The sequence below is a fragment of the Temnothorax curvispinosus genome, unplaced genomic scaffold (assembly GCF_003070985.1).
Source record: "Temnothorax curvispinosus isolate PA1 unplaced genomic scaffold, ASM307098v1 QBEX01001170.1, whole genome shotgun sequence".
NCBI lineage: Eukaryota > Metazoa > Arthropoda > Insecta > Hymenoptera > Formicidae > Temnothorax > Temnothorax curvispinosus.
Window position 1 is genome coordinate 489,934 of NW_020210950.1, and position 15,679 is coordinate 505,612.

Below are 15,679 nucleotides of genomic sequence, written 5' to 3' on the forward strand. Positions count from 1 at the left end.
ACGTTTGTAGAAATAATATTTAAGATTTCAGTATCACTGGGAAATAATATCGCGTCTACGCCAATGCAAGTTTATGAAGTTTCACGTTTAATTGAATAACTGATACCATCGATTACAATAGAACGCCTCCTGATAGAAACTTAGATTGACTCAGACATGCATGCGTTTAATTGTCAAGACCTCCAAACTTTGTGATCTTTAGCTATTAATCACTTTCCTTTCCCTAGACATCTTCAACACGCGAGAGAAAGAGAGAGAGAGAGAGAGAGAGAGAGAGAGAGAGAGAGGAAGCGCGCGCAACGTCTCTTAGTTTCGAATTGCTGCCTGACGTAAAGCTTCGTGTACTCGGCTTTATGTAAATTTCTCCCTTAATCAACTTATTTGCTAAAATATTTTTATATGATTTGACTAAATAAATTTCCATTTTGTTCACTCACTAAAAGAAAATGAAAGTTAAAAAGGGAAAAAGAGAAGTAGAAAAAGAAGCTAAAAAGCAACTGGATATAGAGTGCTCTCTAGTATTAGATTTCATCTGATGCAGTTATGTAAATCAGGGAAAATAATGCTACACAGTCGACGAAAAGAGAAAAAAGAAGAAATTTGCCAGATCAGCCATCCTCGTCTCTGCATCAGCTATTTCGGGAGTTAAAAGCGCGCGCGCGCGCCGCGCGACGATGCTTATTCCTTCCGGTAGATTTACCGAAGTCTCAGGACGCAAGCAAACACAGTTGCGGCAGATTTCAGCGCCATTCAGTTTACCCTGCTAACATGCCGGGCCGTAGCCCCCGAAATGCGGGTACGCTCCGCCGTTTACGCCGCTGTTTGCGCCGAGGTTTGCATCCAGCATGAGATTATCTTATGGCCACGGCCTGTCCACTGGCGCGGCGTATACGTATATAACGGGCACGCGGGCGATAAATCGCGGGGAAACGTTTCCCCAGGAATGTCTCGATGTCGCCGGTAATGGAAATCGGGAGATGGATCGAGACAGAACAATATACCCGGGACCAGGTCGCATGCCCGGACCTTATGACATCGCGGCATAATCGCGCCGAATACCGGCGAGCCGGAAACCCCCGTCGCGGCGTGTCGGCGAGTTATCCGGCGATTCCGCGGATGTCGAACATCATTAATTAAGTTGCGTCAGGCGTGTCGCGGCCGATGTCGCGACGATTTCGACCACAAATTCGCTGCGATTTCGGTATCAGTCGCACTCTGTATATGCGGCGTATATGCAACTGTGCGGCAGAGAGGCTGTGGACGCGTCCGGACCCGCGATTTGTCTTCTGCGCGCTTCGGTCGTAACAATATCGCGACAACAATGACGAAACCACACTTGCAACTTGCCGATTCATGTTGATCATGGGACCTGGATTGGTTACTGTTAGTACGTATATCGGATACGGTTTCGTCCTGTTTAATTTTTTATGACTTCGGCGCGGAAAATACGTATCGAAATATCATTTTAATGTAAAATTATAATGCGAAGCATGAACGCGTAGTAAATATTAATGTCTTCCGCAAATATTGCTTTTGCAGCCATAGATATGTATAATATGATATTAAATCTACATATATTTATGATATTCATCAAAGTGTGTATTTTACAAGCGTATATTGGCACGAGAACTCGCTGGTGTTTATCTATATACCGTGTGTGAATGCATCATTACGATATTTGCATTAATTATAAACAAGTACATTATAAATAATGGCGCGATCGGTATTGTAAGCAAGTTCGCGCGCTACCGCACGCCACGCATAAAGGGGCAAGCTTACGCAATAATGTAATACTGTTCCGTGAATAAATTTATATACATATATATTTTTATACATATTGCTACGTATATAATACAATGTATAATATTATAATTATATAAATATTTAATATTCTATACTATATATAACTCAAACGAGAACTTTGACAAATCGTAAAATAAAAACATTACTTTCAGGTGACAACTTCAATTATTTTAACCCTATTTCCTCCAACCCGCCCTTTCGTGTCCCACGAGTTTCTAACACTCGTTTGTTGCGGAAAACAAATGATCGTGACAAACAATTTGTTTGTTCGTGAGTTATGATTTTTTAAATAAAACGAGTCGTAACGTGTTTGTCAACATATAATTGTAAAAAAATATTTAAATAAATGATTTCCAAATGTTATTTACATTGATTTTTAGTCAAAGGTACAAAGATATTATAATAATTTTTGGAGAATTTTTCAAAGCTATTAACATTTTGAAAAACACGTCTGACTTGAAAGTGCATGGTTAGAGAATTAAAGGGGCGGAAAAAACGTTGGAGGAAATAGTGTTAATATCACAAAATAATATAATTGATATCATATATGATTTACTGCTTTGGAATTAGCTTTTGCAGCTGACTCGTGCGGCTTCCAAATCGCAGACCACACAGACAGAGAGAAAGAAGTTTCAATTTATTAGCGAAATCTTGAGTCTGTGCACGCGTACGTCGCGTTCATATAACGTATCACGATAATAACATCGAGGATATATACCTTCAATCTGCTTACGGTGGACGATGAGTAAACGGCACGATGTATTTACAGACGCGCCGAGGATCGGTCCGTTTTGCGCAAGGGCCACCACATCGCTAATAATACAGGCGATTATATTCCACGGAAGACTGAACAGTCAGCGGCGATGATACGGAGGCTGGAGCCCAACGAGGTGCGTTCTTAACGACTTACCGAGGCATACCGAGGGCTCTCGATGGGGTTGGAGGGGGCGGAAGGGAACGACGGGGGGGATACACGCTCGGCTCACTGATCACTAGGGGTAATCAGGTATGTCGTTACACGATGCTTACACGGCCCCCGGGAGCCGATGTGTCCGCCATTTTGGGCGCAAGTGGAGCTGCGAAAATGCCTTTTTACGAGGCAGCCGACCATGCCGCTCTGGCTTGGCCGTCGCAGCTCGACCATACACGCGCCACATACAGCCGGAGAACCCATGGACCGAGTGAGACGTTGTTGCACGGGTGAGATGTTCCAGCCGACGAGACTCAAAGGACAGTTAACACCCTCGTGCCTCGCCGCGCCGCGCCGCTTGCGCCGAGGCTGCGCCCTCCGCGCCCTACGTGTGTGCCCTCGTTGTTTTCTCTTTATCCCCATTCCGTCTTCTCACCGCCGCGCGTTCCGCCGCGCCACTGCCCGTGCAACATATTACTCTCGTCGCGCTCGTTTTTTCCTTTCCGCCTCATTTTTCCGCCGATTCCGTCGTGTATTCCATCGCCACGTACGCATAACGGCTCGTCCATGGCAATGTCCACGTTACGGCCGCGTCGTGAAAAACGGAGAAAACTTACCCGCGGACGTGGACGTTTTGACGAATTCGCGGCGGGAGATGCGGGGTGGAAACGTACGATAGTGGGAATTTTGATACGAAATGTTACGCGAGATATTTCGTTCCGTATTGTTCGTTTCGCTGCGGGTTTGTGGTTTCCGATATCGCGGTTCCGAAAATATTTTACTTGGATTTTTAGAATGCTGCGGGAATGCAGCGCGGAATAACTTGAACGTCCGCTTCCCGAGATGGTTTCGAATAGCGTTAAAATTTCTTCAACTCCTTAATATCTTCGCTATATATAGACTGCATGACGAAATAAAATAAATAATTTAACGGTGGAATGTAATTAAAAAAATCCGCGGTCCTCTTTCTTGCTAAGCATGAATTATAAGACCTTTGCAAATAGCGTGATAAATAATTCACTCATGATTACTTTACGCGAGGGTGCATGAGCACCGTGATACAGAAAAAGAAATTAAGGGTAGAATTAGGTCGGAATAATTAAGTTAAGGCAAATTAAGTAATTTTATTTATTGAGGTGGTATGTAAGATGCATAAAGCGTAAAAATCGTGTGAAAATGTAAAAGTGCTTTATATAATTTCAAAATAATATAAATATATCTTTACTATTATTATAACTATATACTACATTTTTATTTTTCTATATTAAATTACTTAATGTGCGGTAATTCTGTAAACCTTATCGTAAAATCTATAATTTAACATTTTATAACAATTACGCAGATGTAGTACATCTAAACACTTAAAATTTGGATAGCTATTCCTAAATTTATCGAACAAAATTATATATTAAAACGGTTAGTACATTTTTTCGAGTTAAAAAGTTTATATTTACCATCACGTAATTTTCTTTTGAAATTCTATTAAAGAGAACAGATAATTATAATGTATGAGTGAATTATCTACGCAAGTTTACTTTCTGTAAGATGAATAGCATTAATTGCTTCTATTGTTCAATAATAGTTAGAATAATATTTTCAAAATAATTAAATATTTTGGAAATATGACCAAAGCTTTACCAAAGCCAAAGTTTGTTTATTAATATGTAATTCTAATTATTTCTTTTTCTGCTGAAGAGAATATTAATTGTGCATAAGTGGAAAATATTTATTAGCTCTTTTATTTAAAATTGAAATATCAATAATTCTACATGTTCACTTTCAGTTTTAAAATAATTAATCGAGATAAATATTAGGTTAATATAAAAGTTTATAATTTTCTCATCAAAGTTTGGCTTGTTGTTAGATAAAGTTAGAAAGTTTAGTTTTTTAACCAAAAAATTGAAAAATTTATCTATGGATAAAAAAGAGAATATAACAGAGCCCATGGCATTTTGCTTCAATTTTGCTTGCAAGTTTATTTGACAGATATGATGCAGCTTGTGCACCAACCTAGTACATTATCGTTAAAGTGCGAAGTTGAAAGTTGCAGAGTAGAATCAAAAGTTGGACATCAAGCCAAAGGTATCAGCTTGAACAAATAAAAAAAAAAAACAAAAAGAACGTATAATATATTCCGTTCAGTTTCTGATTCGCAGAGGACGATTCGAAAATCATATCGGAATCGGACTTTTACACGAAAATCCGCCGTGTCCGACGTGCGAGAAAAACGGAGAGACTCGCGACGCGACCCGGTGGAACGTCACGTCCATACGTGACGAGAACGATAGCCGCTCTCGAAACTGCTGCCACGGCAGCGGTTCTCCGTGGGATTCTCCCGCGGGATTAAAAAGTTCGATATCTGCGATCCCGCGGGGTTACCAATCCCTTTCCCGAATCGCCGGTGTTCCGCCGCTCCTGCATATGAACGTGAAACCGTGACGTTTCCGTGATGGTCCGCAATGGATAAACGGAACGGAAATCTTCCATTTTAATTAATTCAGGTTGAAAGCGAAGGCCATCAGAGGGTGAGAGTACCAAGGCTCGAGTGGTGCTCAGGATCGAACCGTGAACCGTTCGTTACTTGTGCAGTCTAGGACGAGCGATCGTTTGGAATGTGTGCCTCGAATGATCCGTTAGGATAACGAAGACGCGCAGCGTTATGGACGCTACTTAATTAATCGTCCGATTTTCCATCGATATCTTAATTGTCAAGAAGAGGCACCTTTCGGCGGAACCGAATAAATCCCCTCCTCCCCGGGAGGGGTGAATTTGTGCTATTTACGCTGGAGGAGCTCGAAGCGCTCGACCGCATCAGTTGAATGGGACGATAGGATAAAATGAGGTCGATTCTACTTCGAGCATAATGGAGGAGTTAAAGTGGAGCATCAAGAAGTACATAAAGAAACTAGAATCCCGGAGGCGCGCACTCGCGCGCGGAACGACGCCGCGACGAGGCGGAAGCGAAGTGGCCGTTGCATTGTGTGTGCTTAATTTGCATTTTAGCGTTTCGATTTATTTCGCGCTTTTGCCCGCCTCATTTTTCAACCACGGAGAACTACGACGCGCCGCGTTTCCGTTTTACGTGGACGACCAGCGATTCTACCGGTATATCCAATCCAATAAGGGTGCTCGTTGGTCAAAGCGGCTGGATGTTCGACGTAAACACGCGAAAGTTAAATTCCCCGTAAATATCGCAGAACCGAGAGACGCTCGGAATCGCAAAGGGTTCGCGAGCGCGTGGTTATAAAGCCTCGTTAAGGGAGAAAAAAAGGGGCGCCGAGGGCGAGAGAGAGGGAGGGGAGGTGGCGCGAGAGAATAGCACGAGAAAGGCGAGGGGGAGGGACCGCGTGTATTCGTGGCTGATCGAGAAATGGGGTGTGAGAGGTATAAAGACACCTGGACGCCTGACAGCACCTAAGGGATAACTTAGATAAGGTCGACCAAGCGCTAATCAAACGCGCAGCCGAGCAACGCCTCGCTTTCATCAGAGGCGTGAGTAATTTGCTTAGCAATTTACTGAGTGGAACGAATAAGAGTTGCGACGAAGTATCCTCGCATGAATTAGCAAACGACGGCTACGAGAATAGGCCCGCAAGTTCAGCCGAGCGAGCCTTCGAGCGTCGTCTTCGCGCGCGCGGTTACTATTTTCCCCGTAAAAGCCCTCGCTTCTCTCTTTTCCCTTTTTCTCTTCGTCCTGCTCTGCCTCTCTCTCCTCCGAACCATCTCATTCTCTAAAAGGGGAAAGAGACGGCGGATTGGCTTATTAATTTATTGACATTTTACGGCTATCTGCTCGCGCCGTTTGCGTTTCCCATGAACAAGTCGGAGAACGTTACTTTTAATAGGTTGTACGCCACATTGCCAGCTCGCCCTGATTAGTCGACGGCGCGGCGTTTCGTTCGGAATACTGATCATTTTTATGGATATTATTATTGGACCGTACTGCGCATCGCATGGGATGGATGGAAATATATACGTAGGAAAAATTGCGTTCTCTTTCGCGCGAAGAAAGGATCGCGGGAGGAAATGTGATCTAGGCGTTTTCCGTTTGAAGTCTCATAGTGCTCTCAGGTAGCGGCCGTTGTTATCGTAATCGCGATCACGAGGTCGTTCCGTGTCAAATCGATATGGCAATTGGGTCGAAGTAAACGATTCCGAAACGTCCCCCGACGCATTTCTGACAGCTGGCATAAAATCATAATTCCGCTTAAATGAATCTCACGTACCTTCCATTTAAAATTATATATATTAATGGTACATATATGTACCAATCATTTTCATGTATTATCGCGAGAACGTTCTTTTGGACAGCATCTTTAAAATTACAAATGAAATTAGGTCTTGAAAATTTTGCGACTTAATATTTTCTTTGCGGTTGTCCTTCTTTTCCCAATCACTTAAATCACTTTGTTTTCAAGTACTTTCTTCTGACGAAGCGCGATAACAATTATCATATTACTGCTGCTAATATGTAGGTTAAGCGGGCTCTTGTAGCGGTTCCTAAGTGCACTGTCTTTATTAATGCAATCCGATGAGAGAACTGCAACTCCTCCTAACCGATTAATCACGAATCTCACTACGCTGTATCTACACAGATACGGCGGGTTAATTGTTTATGTTAATGCTATCTCAATAAGCTACTTCGATCACCGAGTTAATAATTAATTCAGTTAGCAGTTAACAGATTCGCGTACGGAGTATCTGTGTGTGTGTAAATCGACATAAATCACGATCCAATTAGCTGTAAGTAAGTTAATTGACCTGATTCAATCATTCTTAATCTTACAATTAACTCAATTGTTATATAAAACATTGCACATAATCATGATATATATTGTGCTTTAATTAATTAGCATATTTAGTAAATGGAACAAAATGTATTTCTTGTCTATATACCAGCATGTTTTCTTCTATATTAAAATTTAATTAAACGCTATTTCTTTTAAACTACAATATTTAAATTGTAGTATTAAATATCTCATAGCAAAATTTTATGTCAAAATGAACTATTTTCTTACATTCTTTTCTTTATCTTGTATTTTCCACTTGTATTATTAAAATTTTAATTATCTCTTTCTCGTAAAGAAAACGTCGTTCCTCGTTTAATTCTTCGGCCGCCGATTTATCGGGGATCTCGCTTCTCGGAAGGTGCACCCGCTACCCACAAACTGACATGAACAAGTTCAGACGCAGCACGAGGAAAGTAAATACCTCTGTTCGCTTCTATTACCGCGCCTTTTCGATTCGCAGCGTGAACCCTTCGATTTCCCGAGGCGCTCCATTTGATTCGAAATCGGCTCGTGTCCGATAACTGACGTCTCGTCCCGCGGATATAACGCACCGATAAATCGATTAAAAGGAAACCGATTTATCCGCACTTATAATCGCAATTGCGAAAATTCACGAGACAATTGACGGGACAATTGACGGGAGGGAGAACCGAATACGCTCGTCAGCGGTATTCAGGTATTCACCTGAACGTAAGCAGAATGAGATGGTAGCTTTCGCAGTTTGCTACACCGCAAATACGCTGAGACAACAGAGAAGCGAATCGAGCATTATTGGTCTCTTTGCATTCTCTATTTCCTTCTGTGGAGACGGATACGTAAACAGCTTGCTATTTCTTTATTGTCTTTACAGTTTGTAAATACCGCAAATACATGAAGCGATAAGGTAATCCGAATTACAAAAGTGAATAAAAGCTAAAAAAAAGTTAATTGTAAAATTATCGGTTTCCAGTTTACAAAATAAATATAATTAGATGATCGCAGCAAATTGGGTTTTCATTGTATTTCTTTCTCCTTTTGTTTTAAAAAAGTTACTTTTTATATTACTTTTTGTAAAGAAAAAGATGAGAAGATAAATGATCCAATGGTGTTAACCAAAATGCACACATATCGCACTTTTTTTATTTCGGAAATACAAACACAAAAGTCTGTTTTTCATTGGGAAATATTTCTTCTCTCGTATCTTTTATTTAATTTCAACAATACAAAAATGAAACATTTTTAGCAAATAAAAATCTTTTGAAATAATATCATGTGAGATACGTTGTTTTTTTTTTTCGTTTTCTCTCTGATATCGATCTAACAAAGCGTGATACGGAAGGTCCTAGTGTGAAATATAAATGAATTAAAAATATGAAGGGCAGCTTAATAAGCGCTGTCACGGACTGATTGGAACTGTGGCCGAGGGGCTGCTCGAAATAAATTTAACATTCCTTATGGAGCATTAATTTAAGTTGCGGCGCAAAAGGGTCGAGCAAAATCTTACATGTTTCGAGAAGAGGAAGAAAGTGCTTATATTCTAAGACGCTGATGAAAAACGGGAAAAAAAGATTCAGCGGATACGGTAGACGAATCGGACCGAAATAAGAGAAGAATCGGAAGGAAAAAGTGCAATGAGAGAAAGGAAAAACGTGGAGAGAAACCAAATATCGAAACTGAGAATGTACTCGCGACGGTCGTCCCGGGAAGTTGCACAATTGCGAGAAAACGCGCGGATGAATAAAACGGGAAATAAAAAATTTTCCCACGTCAGCAGACGACTAACGAAAGAACGTAAAACGGAAAGTAAGTAAATGAGAGGTGTTGAAGGCGGACGGATAAGGAAATCCAAGGGGAAGCCGTATCCCTCACTGCCAATAAAGTCGTTTAATCAGCGGCGGTTACTTTACTGGATATATCGAAAGTCGTAATGCAGGGTACGTTAGATGTAATCCTTACGACTGCTAATTTCAAGTCGGCGCGGCGCACGTCGAGGGGCGGAGAAAGGTGAGGAAAGGGAAATGAGAGCACACGGTGCGCGAAATCGCGCGGCACGAACCAAAACGAAGCAGTCGAGCACCCAAGTTTCCTCAGCACGAGGGTCGTGTTGAAAGAGGAAAGTTTTAACGGAATAACAGATGGAAAATCCAGGGAGAGTTGCGCTAAACAAAGGCAGAAATGTGCGAGAGTGCGATGCGCTTTCAGAGCGCGATCAGATGGATGGATGGATGGACGGATCGATTAACCACACGATACGATGTAAAAGTTTACTATGTACAGAAGAGCAAAGCGTAAAAAACAAGAGGAAACAATGAAACAGCTCAAACAGCAAAAATACAAAGGAATAATCGCAAATTTAATTAATTCCTAGAGTACTTTTGTATTATCTTTTCATACGTATCTAAAATTTGTACATATATAAAGATAATTGCGAATAGACTCACAAATATAAATATTTAATGAAAAAAGCTCTTTTTATTAATTATCTTCAGACAATGATTAAAAATAATCTTGAAACGATCGGTTGTACGAAAAAAACCGACATGTATGAAAGCAAAAGAAAATAATGCAGCAAGAAAATATGTTTTGTATTTTCATTTTACGTAGTGATTTTTTAAATATATATATTGAAATCTCGAGATAATGTAGTCAGTCTTGATGTAAAACGTTTAAATTGGGTATATACAAAATAGAAAGAAAGTGGAAAAATAATAGGTAGAAAGAAGTAGGAAAAAATATGCCGGTTTTTAGAAAGAGAAACGAGGCCTCCTCTAGCGCGATCGTAAAAATACCTGGAAAATAATATCGATATTTGCATCGAAGGCATGTTTGTTTCGCTCGGTCGAAGCTGAGCTGCGACGTAATACGGTAAAGAGATAATTTTATCTTCAAAACGCGTCGCCCGTGTGCGCGCGCGGACGCGTCATAGTCTTTTTTACACAACGATGGGAGCAAAAAGGAGGAAGGGTGTAAACAAGGGAGGCTCACGAAGAACTTGCCGACGTGGACGCGATCGAGCGTACGACCGATCGATCCGCAGGATGAAGCCTGGCGATTGAACTCGCCGGGCGTGAAACGCCTCTGTGAAGAGGCCTCTTTTACAGATCCTAGAGATCGCCGGTAACATTTTTTTTTTTTTATAGAATATTTTTCCCTCTAATGAAAAAAGAGGGAAGAGGGAAAAAAAACCCCGCGATCCGCTGCCCCCTTTTGCCTCTATTTGCCCATCGGTAGCCTTTTATTATCGAGGCTCCGTCTCGAAAAGGGACTCATCCGGCCGTTCGTTGATCCGATTTGCCGCGCCCCGGATGGCGCGTGGCGCATTATTTATTTATTATTAGATAGAACGCACACCCCTACCGCCTACCGCGCTTGTAGGCGTCCATCGAGGCCACAGCCGACGACAGCGACGGGTCGCTATCTGCGATAGATCGAACGGGCAGGAAAAATGACCACGTTCCCTGTAGCAGCCATGGAAATATGTATTAAATTGGCATTAATCCTGCGAGGCATGCGAGTCACGTGCCGGCCAACCTGCTTCCACAGGCTCCCTAATGAGCGTTCTCCCTTCGGGGGAACAAAGATCCGGCGCCGTACTTCTTACAATACCACTCTGTAATTTGTCGCAGATGTTCGATTCCCTCAGAACTTTTTGTTTCCCCGATGTTCCTCTTCGCGCGCACAGAAATTTGCCGAGGACTCTTTTATTCGGCACTTTTCCTACTTCAAATATTAGATGTATGGTAACCTATTAAATTTCTTACGAAATTACATCAATTTCTGTAATTGTGATCTCGGATCTCCTTTAAAAAGAAACCCTGAGTATTTCTTTTTACTCGGTATTAATTCGTATAAACATACATTTCAAGATTATTCTCAATCGTTATAGATGTACAAAATTTTGTTTTGTTAAACATTTACAATTGTAATTCAGCTTGCAATATTATTTTGTGACTATCTTCATATGCGCAAAATTTAATATAAATCAAAACTACAAATCGATTCGTATTTTATTTATTTATTTTTTTACAAAAATATACATATAGATTTTAGTAGTTAATAAATGAATTCTTTCTAAACTATCGGTAAATATATCTTTTTTTTTAATGTAATAATGAATAAAACGTTTCCCTCGACTCTTTATAAAGTTTTTATGACGACAAAGGTTCATAACATTAATGAAAGATTATGAACAGGAACTATATTAGCAAGGAGTATAATGTTTGCGAGATGCAAATGCTTTGACATTTTGCAGTTTTCCTCTTGGTCATTATTTAATTTCGAACTTGACAGCTTTCGCTGAAGTTTCGCTGTGAAGTTTCTTCGGAAAAAACATACAATTGTTATCGGAAACTAACTGATTACTCCTTTCTCATACTATACAGGCTGCGACAAAATTGTTGACTGTAAAATAACTGATTTTATTTTTAAATGTGCTGCAGATTCACTTACACAAGGAGGCTGAATCGTGGGGTATGTGTCTATCAAGCGGCTCGTGTACGGGTGCAATTGGGATGTTAATAAACAACGACGTCGACTTCGCGGCGACGGAGTTCATGATGACCTCGGATAGATTAGATGCCATCAGTTTTACTACGCCCATTTACACGACCAAGTAGTATACTTCTTATTCACAAATTCTGAACGACGAGACATCTAAGTCTAACAGAACGACATTTTAGCGACAAGTTTGAGACGTCCAATGCCTAAGTTTAAAATACTCTGTATCTAACAAGTACCAGTGCGCGAATTAAAATTTGTGCAAAATTAATAGGATTTAAGGGAAACGTATTAAATTTTACTGTCTAGACGTTAGATCTTGTCGAGTCCATTAAAAACTAATATACTTATGAATTTACGAACCGAATACCGTAACTGAAATTTATTATTTACGTTCCCTTTGTTTTAAGATGTCGTGCGTATATTAAAAGGCCTGCTACGTCTGACCTAAAATGGGATGCTTACACGGGCACCATTCTCCGCGAACATCTGGGGCAGCATCGGTTTTTTCATCGTACTTACAAGCGGATTGATCGTGTTCATTCAGAGACTATTTGCATTCGCGTCCCCGTATCTTAAAAATGACGACCGTTCGAGATTTACAGAAAATTTGTTTTTCGTCCTAGGAGCGTTTTGCAGTCAAGGTAACTTCGACTTCTACGAATGATTCCCTTCCCCCCCTTCCCTCGAGTATTGCGCTTCTCTTGTAGTTCAGTATAATTTTTGTCAAATATACGACTGCTCTCTATCTTTCTCATGAAAAATGGTATCATCAGGTACGGCACAATCAACGCTGGATCCCGTGAGAATGGTGCATTTCGTAATTCACCTTTCGGCCGTCGCGTGATATTAGCCGCGTATTCCGCTGCCTTAATTAGTTTCCTTGCTGTTAAAACGTTTATCATGCCCTTCACGACAATGGACGGTCTTCTGAAAGATGGGACCTATCGTTCGTTTCGGCGTGGTCCGTGATTCGCCCGACTACAGTTTCTTCAAGGTGCCTAAAATAATCCTCAGATTATCTTTGCTGTAAAATCTCAGGGAGGAAGCATATTGTATATTTGAAGTAAAATGCCTAATTTATAATTAATTAAATATATCTTCTATTAATATAAAGATATAAATTATGTACTTTAATTTATACGTTCTTATTTTGATTCTTTTTTTAAAACAAGCTATAGTATCTTTTTTATTCATTTTTCATAAAAATCATATTTACGGAAAGCTTTACGTACGATACTCTATATTTGTGATGATTTTATTACGACAGAATACATCAGATAAAATAATAAGTGTAATAAAATAATAAGTGTTCGATGAATTATTAATGAAAGAGACTGATTTGCCGAGTAATTACTTGGACGGCCTGAAACACGTTTGCAAGGAGGACAAATACGCTTTTATGACACTAGATAATATGGCAGCATTGTTGCAACGGTAAGTCGATTGCAAATTGGAACCATTGGATGTTATCACGCAGACCACCATAGCGATGGCTCTGCAACCAAATAGCCCGTACCGTGATATCATTAACGCAAAGTACGTGCGAACTTTATTAACGCAAATTAAGATGATTGAGTGTTGTTCTGATAAAAAATTTCCATTTTATTTGTTGCAGTATTCTTCTGCTAAGGGATAGCGGGATGCTGCAGCGTTTGCTGGAAACACAATGGTCGGTCCAGCTAAGTGAAGGGAGTGTACGTGCGCTCGTAAATTTCGCGAATTATCGATCAACAGGCAGAGATTGATACGTTTGTCTCTGATTACAGGTGAAATCATCATGGAAATCGGTCGAGATCGGCGACATAATACCTCTGTTGCTCCTCATAATCGCCGCGTTGCTCATTAGCTTTTTTGTCTGCGCTATGAAGCGCGTTATCTTCAACAATTTTTCCAAACGAGTCAAGCTAAGAATGAATAACCCACAACTGAATATGTTACATCGTTAGATTGTTATATTTTGTTTAATAAAATTTGACAAACATACAGTCGTCTAAAACTATAATGTTTCTACATCTTTTATATTTTTCCGATTTAAATCAAAGTAACTCAAAGTAAATAATGTTCCCTCCGAATTATTCTTTCGAATTTCAAATTCTTCGTCTCGTGTTTATGATTTTACATAGCTTTGTTTACATCAGTAGGACGAACGGTATTTTGCGGTCAGGGCAAACACTCGTAGGCTCTAGGATTTGCTGATTTCTCTGGCAGTCTCGTTCGAGAGTTGCCATCGACAACAAGTTAAAATCGCGGTTTGTGTCAAAGTGTTTCCACCGATCTGTGACTTTTCAGTTCTTGTCATCAAATTAATAATTGAAGTACTTGATGTAATATTATATTAAAGATATGAGAGAAATATATTCTAATATATATTCAATATGTATATTTATTCAATTTATACATATTGAATATATTATAAATTAAACATGATAATAAAATATTAATTGTTATTATAGTACATATTAGAAATATTATATTCAATTGTTCTTAATCGATGACAAATTAGCTTACATACATTTCTGGAAGTTAAATCATGTCGGGAAGGACCCCTCTGTCGGATCGCAAAGCCTTGAAATATGGCATTAATAAGGAAAATGTGCCGCATTCAACGGTACAAAATGGCAAATCTACCGAAGGCAGGAATGACGGTGGCGGCGCAAAGAAAAAAGGCCTATCGCTCAGAAGATCGCAGAGAATCGCAGAAAAACGTGCCGTTCGTACAATGTTAGTGCAAGGCTGTTCTTCCGTCTCCGGCGAGGCAAAATTTCGGATTTGCTCCGACGACAATGAAGAAAACGTACGATCACGCCCGCGCGTGAAAAAAAACGTACGCATAAAAAAAGAGATTAGAGCGAGGCAAGATAAAACGCTCGAGAAAGCAATCGAATCGACAACGAAAGCAGATACTTCTTCACGTCCACGCGTCGTGTTACGCAGGTAAGGAGAACACAAAATAAAGAACGTTAGAATAGCTAACGTTAGAAGAGCTAATGCAAAGGAACAAATTTTTATTATTCTACAGAGCACGTTCTTCAAGCAACTCTCGCCAAATAGTTCCTTTGAATGAGACCGAGATGAATAACCAATTATTTCATAGGAGGTAATTCCTATACGTATGATTAAACCACATTTTAAGAAATTTCTCTATGTACAAAAAGTATGATATAATTTATCTGTATATTACTTAGTTTAAAATACAGAATAAAAGAAAAATGTGGCATGGATAAATTGTTCAGATTTTACTTTCAAAATTGTAACAGATATTAGGGAGGATATTCGAGTTTTGCTATGCCATTACATTTGACCTCATCTAATGTTTACTTTTATGTCTGTTATAAAACAAAATGTCATGGTTTTTGTAAATTTCCTATATTCTTTTCTTTTCAATTTCTCTCTTAATTCAAATAAATAAAACGCAAATAACGTACGTAACGTTTTTTCTATATTTACCGTGACATTAATAAATTAATAAATTATATTTTATTTAGAGCTTATTCTGAAACCAGAAAGTCGCGATACCCGCCCTGCGTCGCACAATCATCCGATGATCAAAAAATGAAGCATCTTACAGACGATGTTAAAAAACGAACGTTTTCAAGCATTCAAATGTGGAAGGATAAAATGAAGCCACCAAGTTAGTACTTTAAGATAGTATAATGAAGACCCAAAGAGAGTTGTATGCGCAAGCATGAATTAAAAA

The 15,679-nt window shown here is 39.7% G+C and overlaps 1 protein-coding gene and 1 pseudogene across 1 annotated transcript; both read left to right on the forward strand.

Annotated features, from left to right (window-relative positions):
* Positions 1–2,497: 2,497 nt before the first annotated feature.
* Positions 2,498–13,965, forward strand: LOC112460722 (annotated as a pseudogene).
* A 463-nt stretch (positions 13,966–14,428) lies between these two features.
* On the forward strand, positions 14,429–15,635 carry LOC112460730. The gene is made up of 3 exons (XM_025025550.1): positions 14,429–14,916; positions 15,002–15,079; positions 15,468–15,635. The coding sequence occupies exons 1-3, from the start codon at positions 14,513–14,515 to the stop codon at positions 15,616–15,618; spliced, it is 633 nt and encodes a 210-aa protein (XP_024881318.1). The 5' UTR covers positions 14,429–14,512; the 3' UTR covers positions 15,619–15,635.
* Positions 15,636–15,679: the final 44 nt, after the last annotated feature.

Coding starts and splice junctions, on each gene's coding strand:
- LOC112460730 (XM_025025550.1), top strand. CDS start 14,513: ATGTCGGGAAGGACCCCTCTGTCGGATCGCAAAGCCTTGAAATATGGC. Junction 14,917..15,001: donor CCACGCGTCGTGTTACGCAG/GTAAGGAGAACA, acceptor ATTATTCTACAG/AGCACGTTCTTCAAGCAACT. Junction 15,080..15,467: donor AACCAATTATTTCATAGGAG/GTAATTCCTATA, acceptor TATTTTATTTAG/AGCTTATTCTGAAACCAGAA.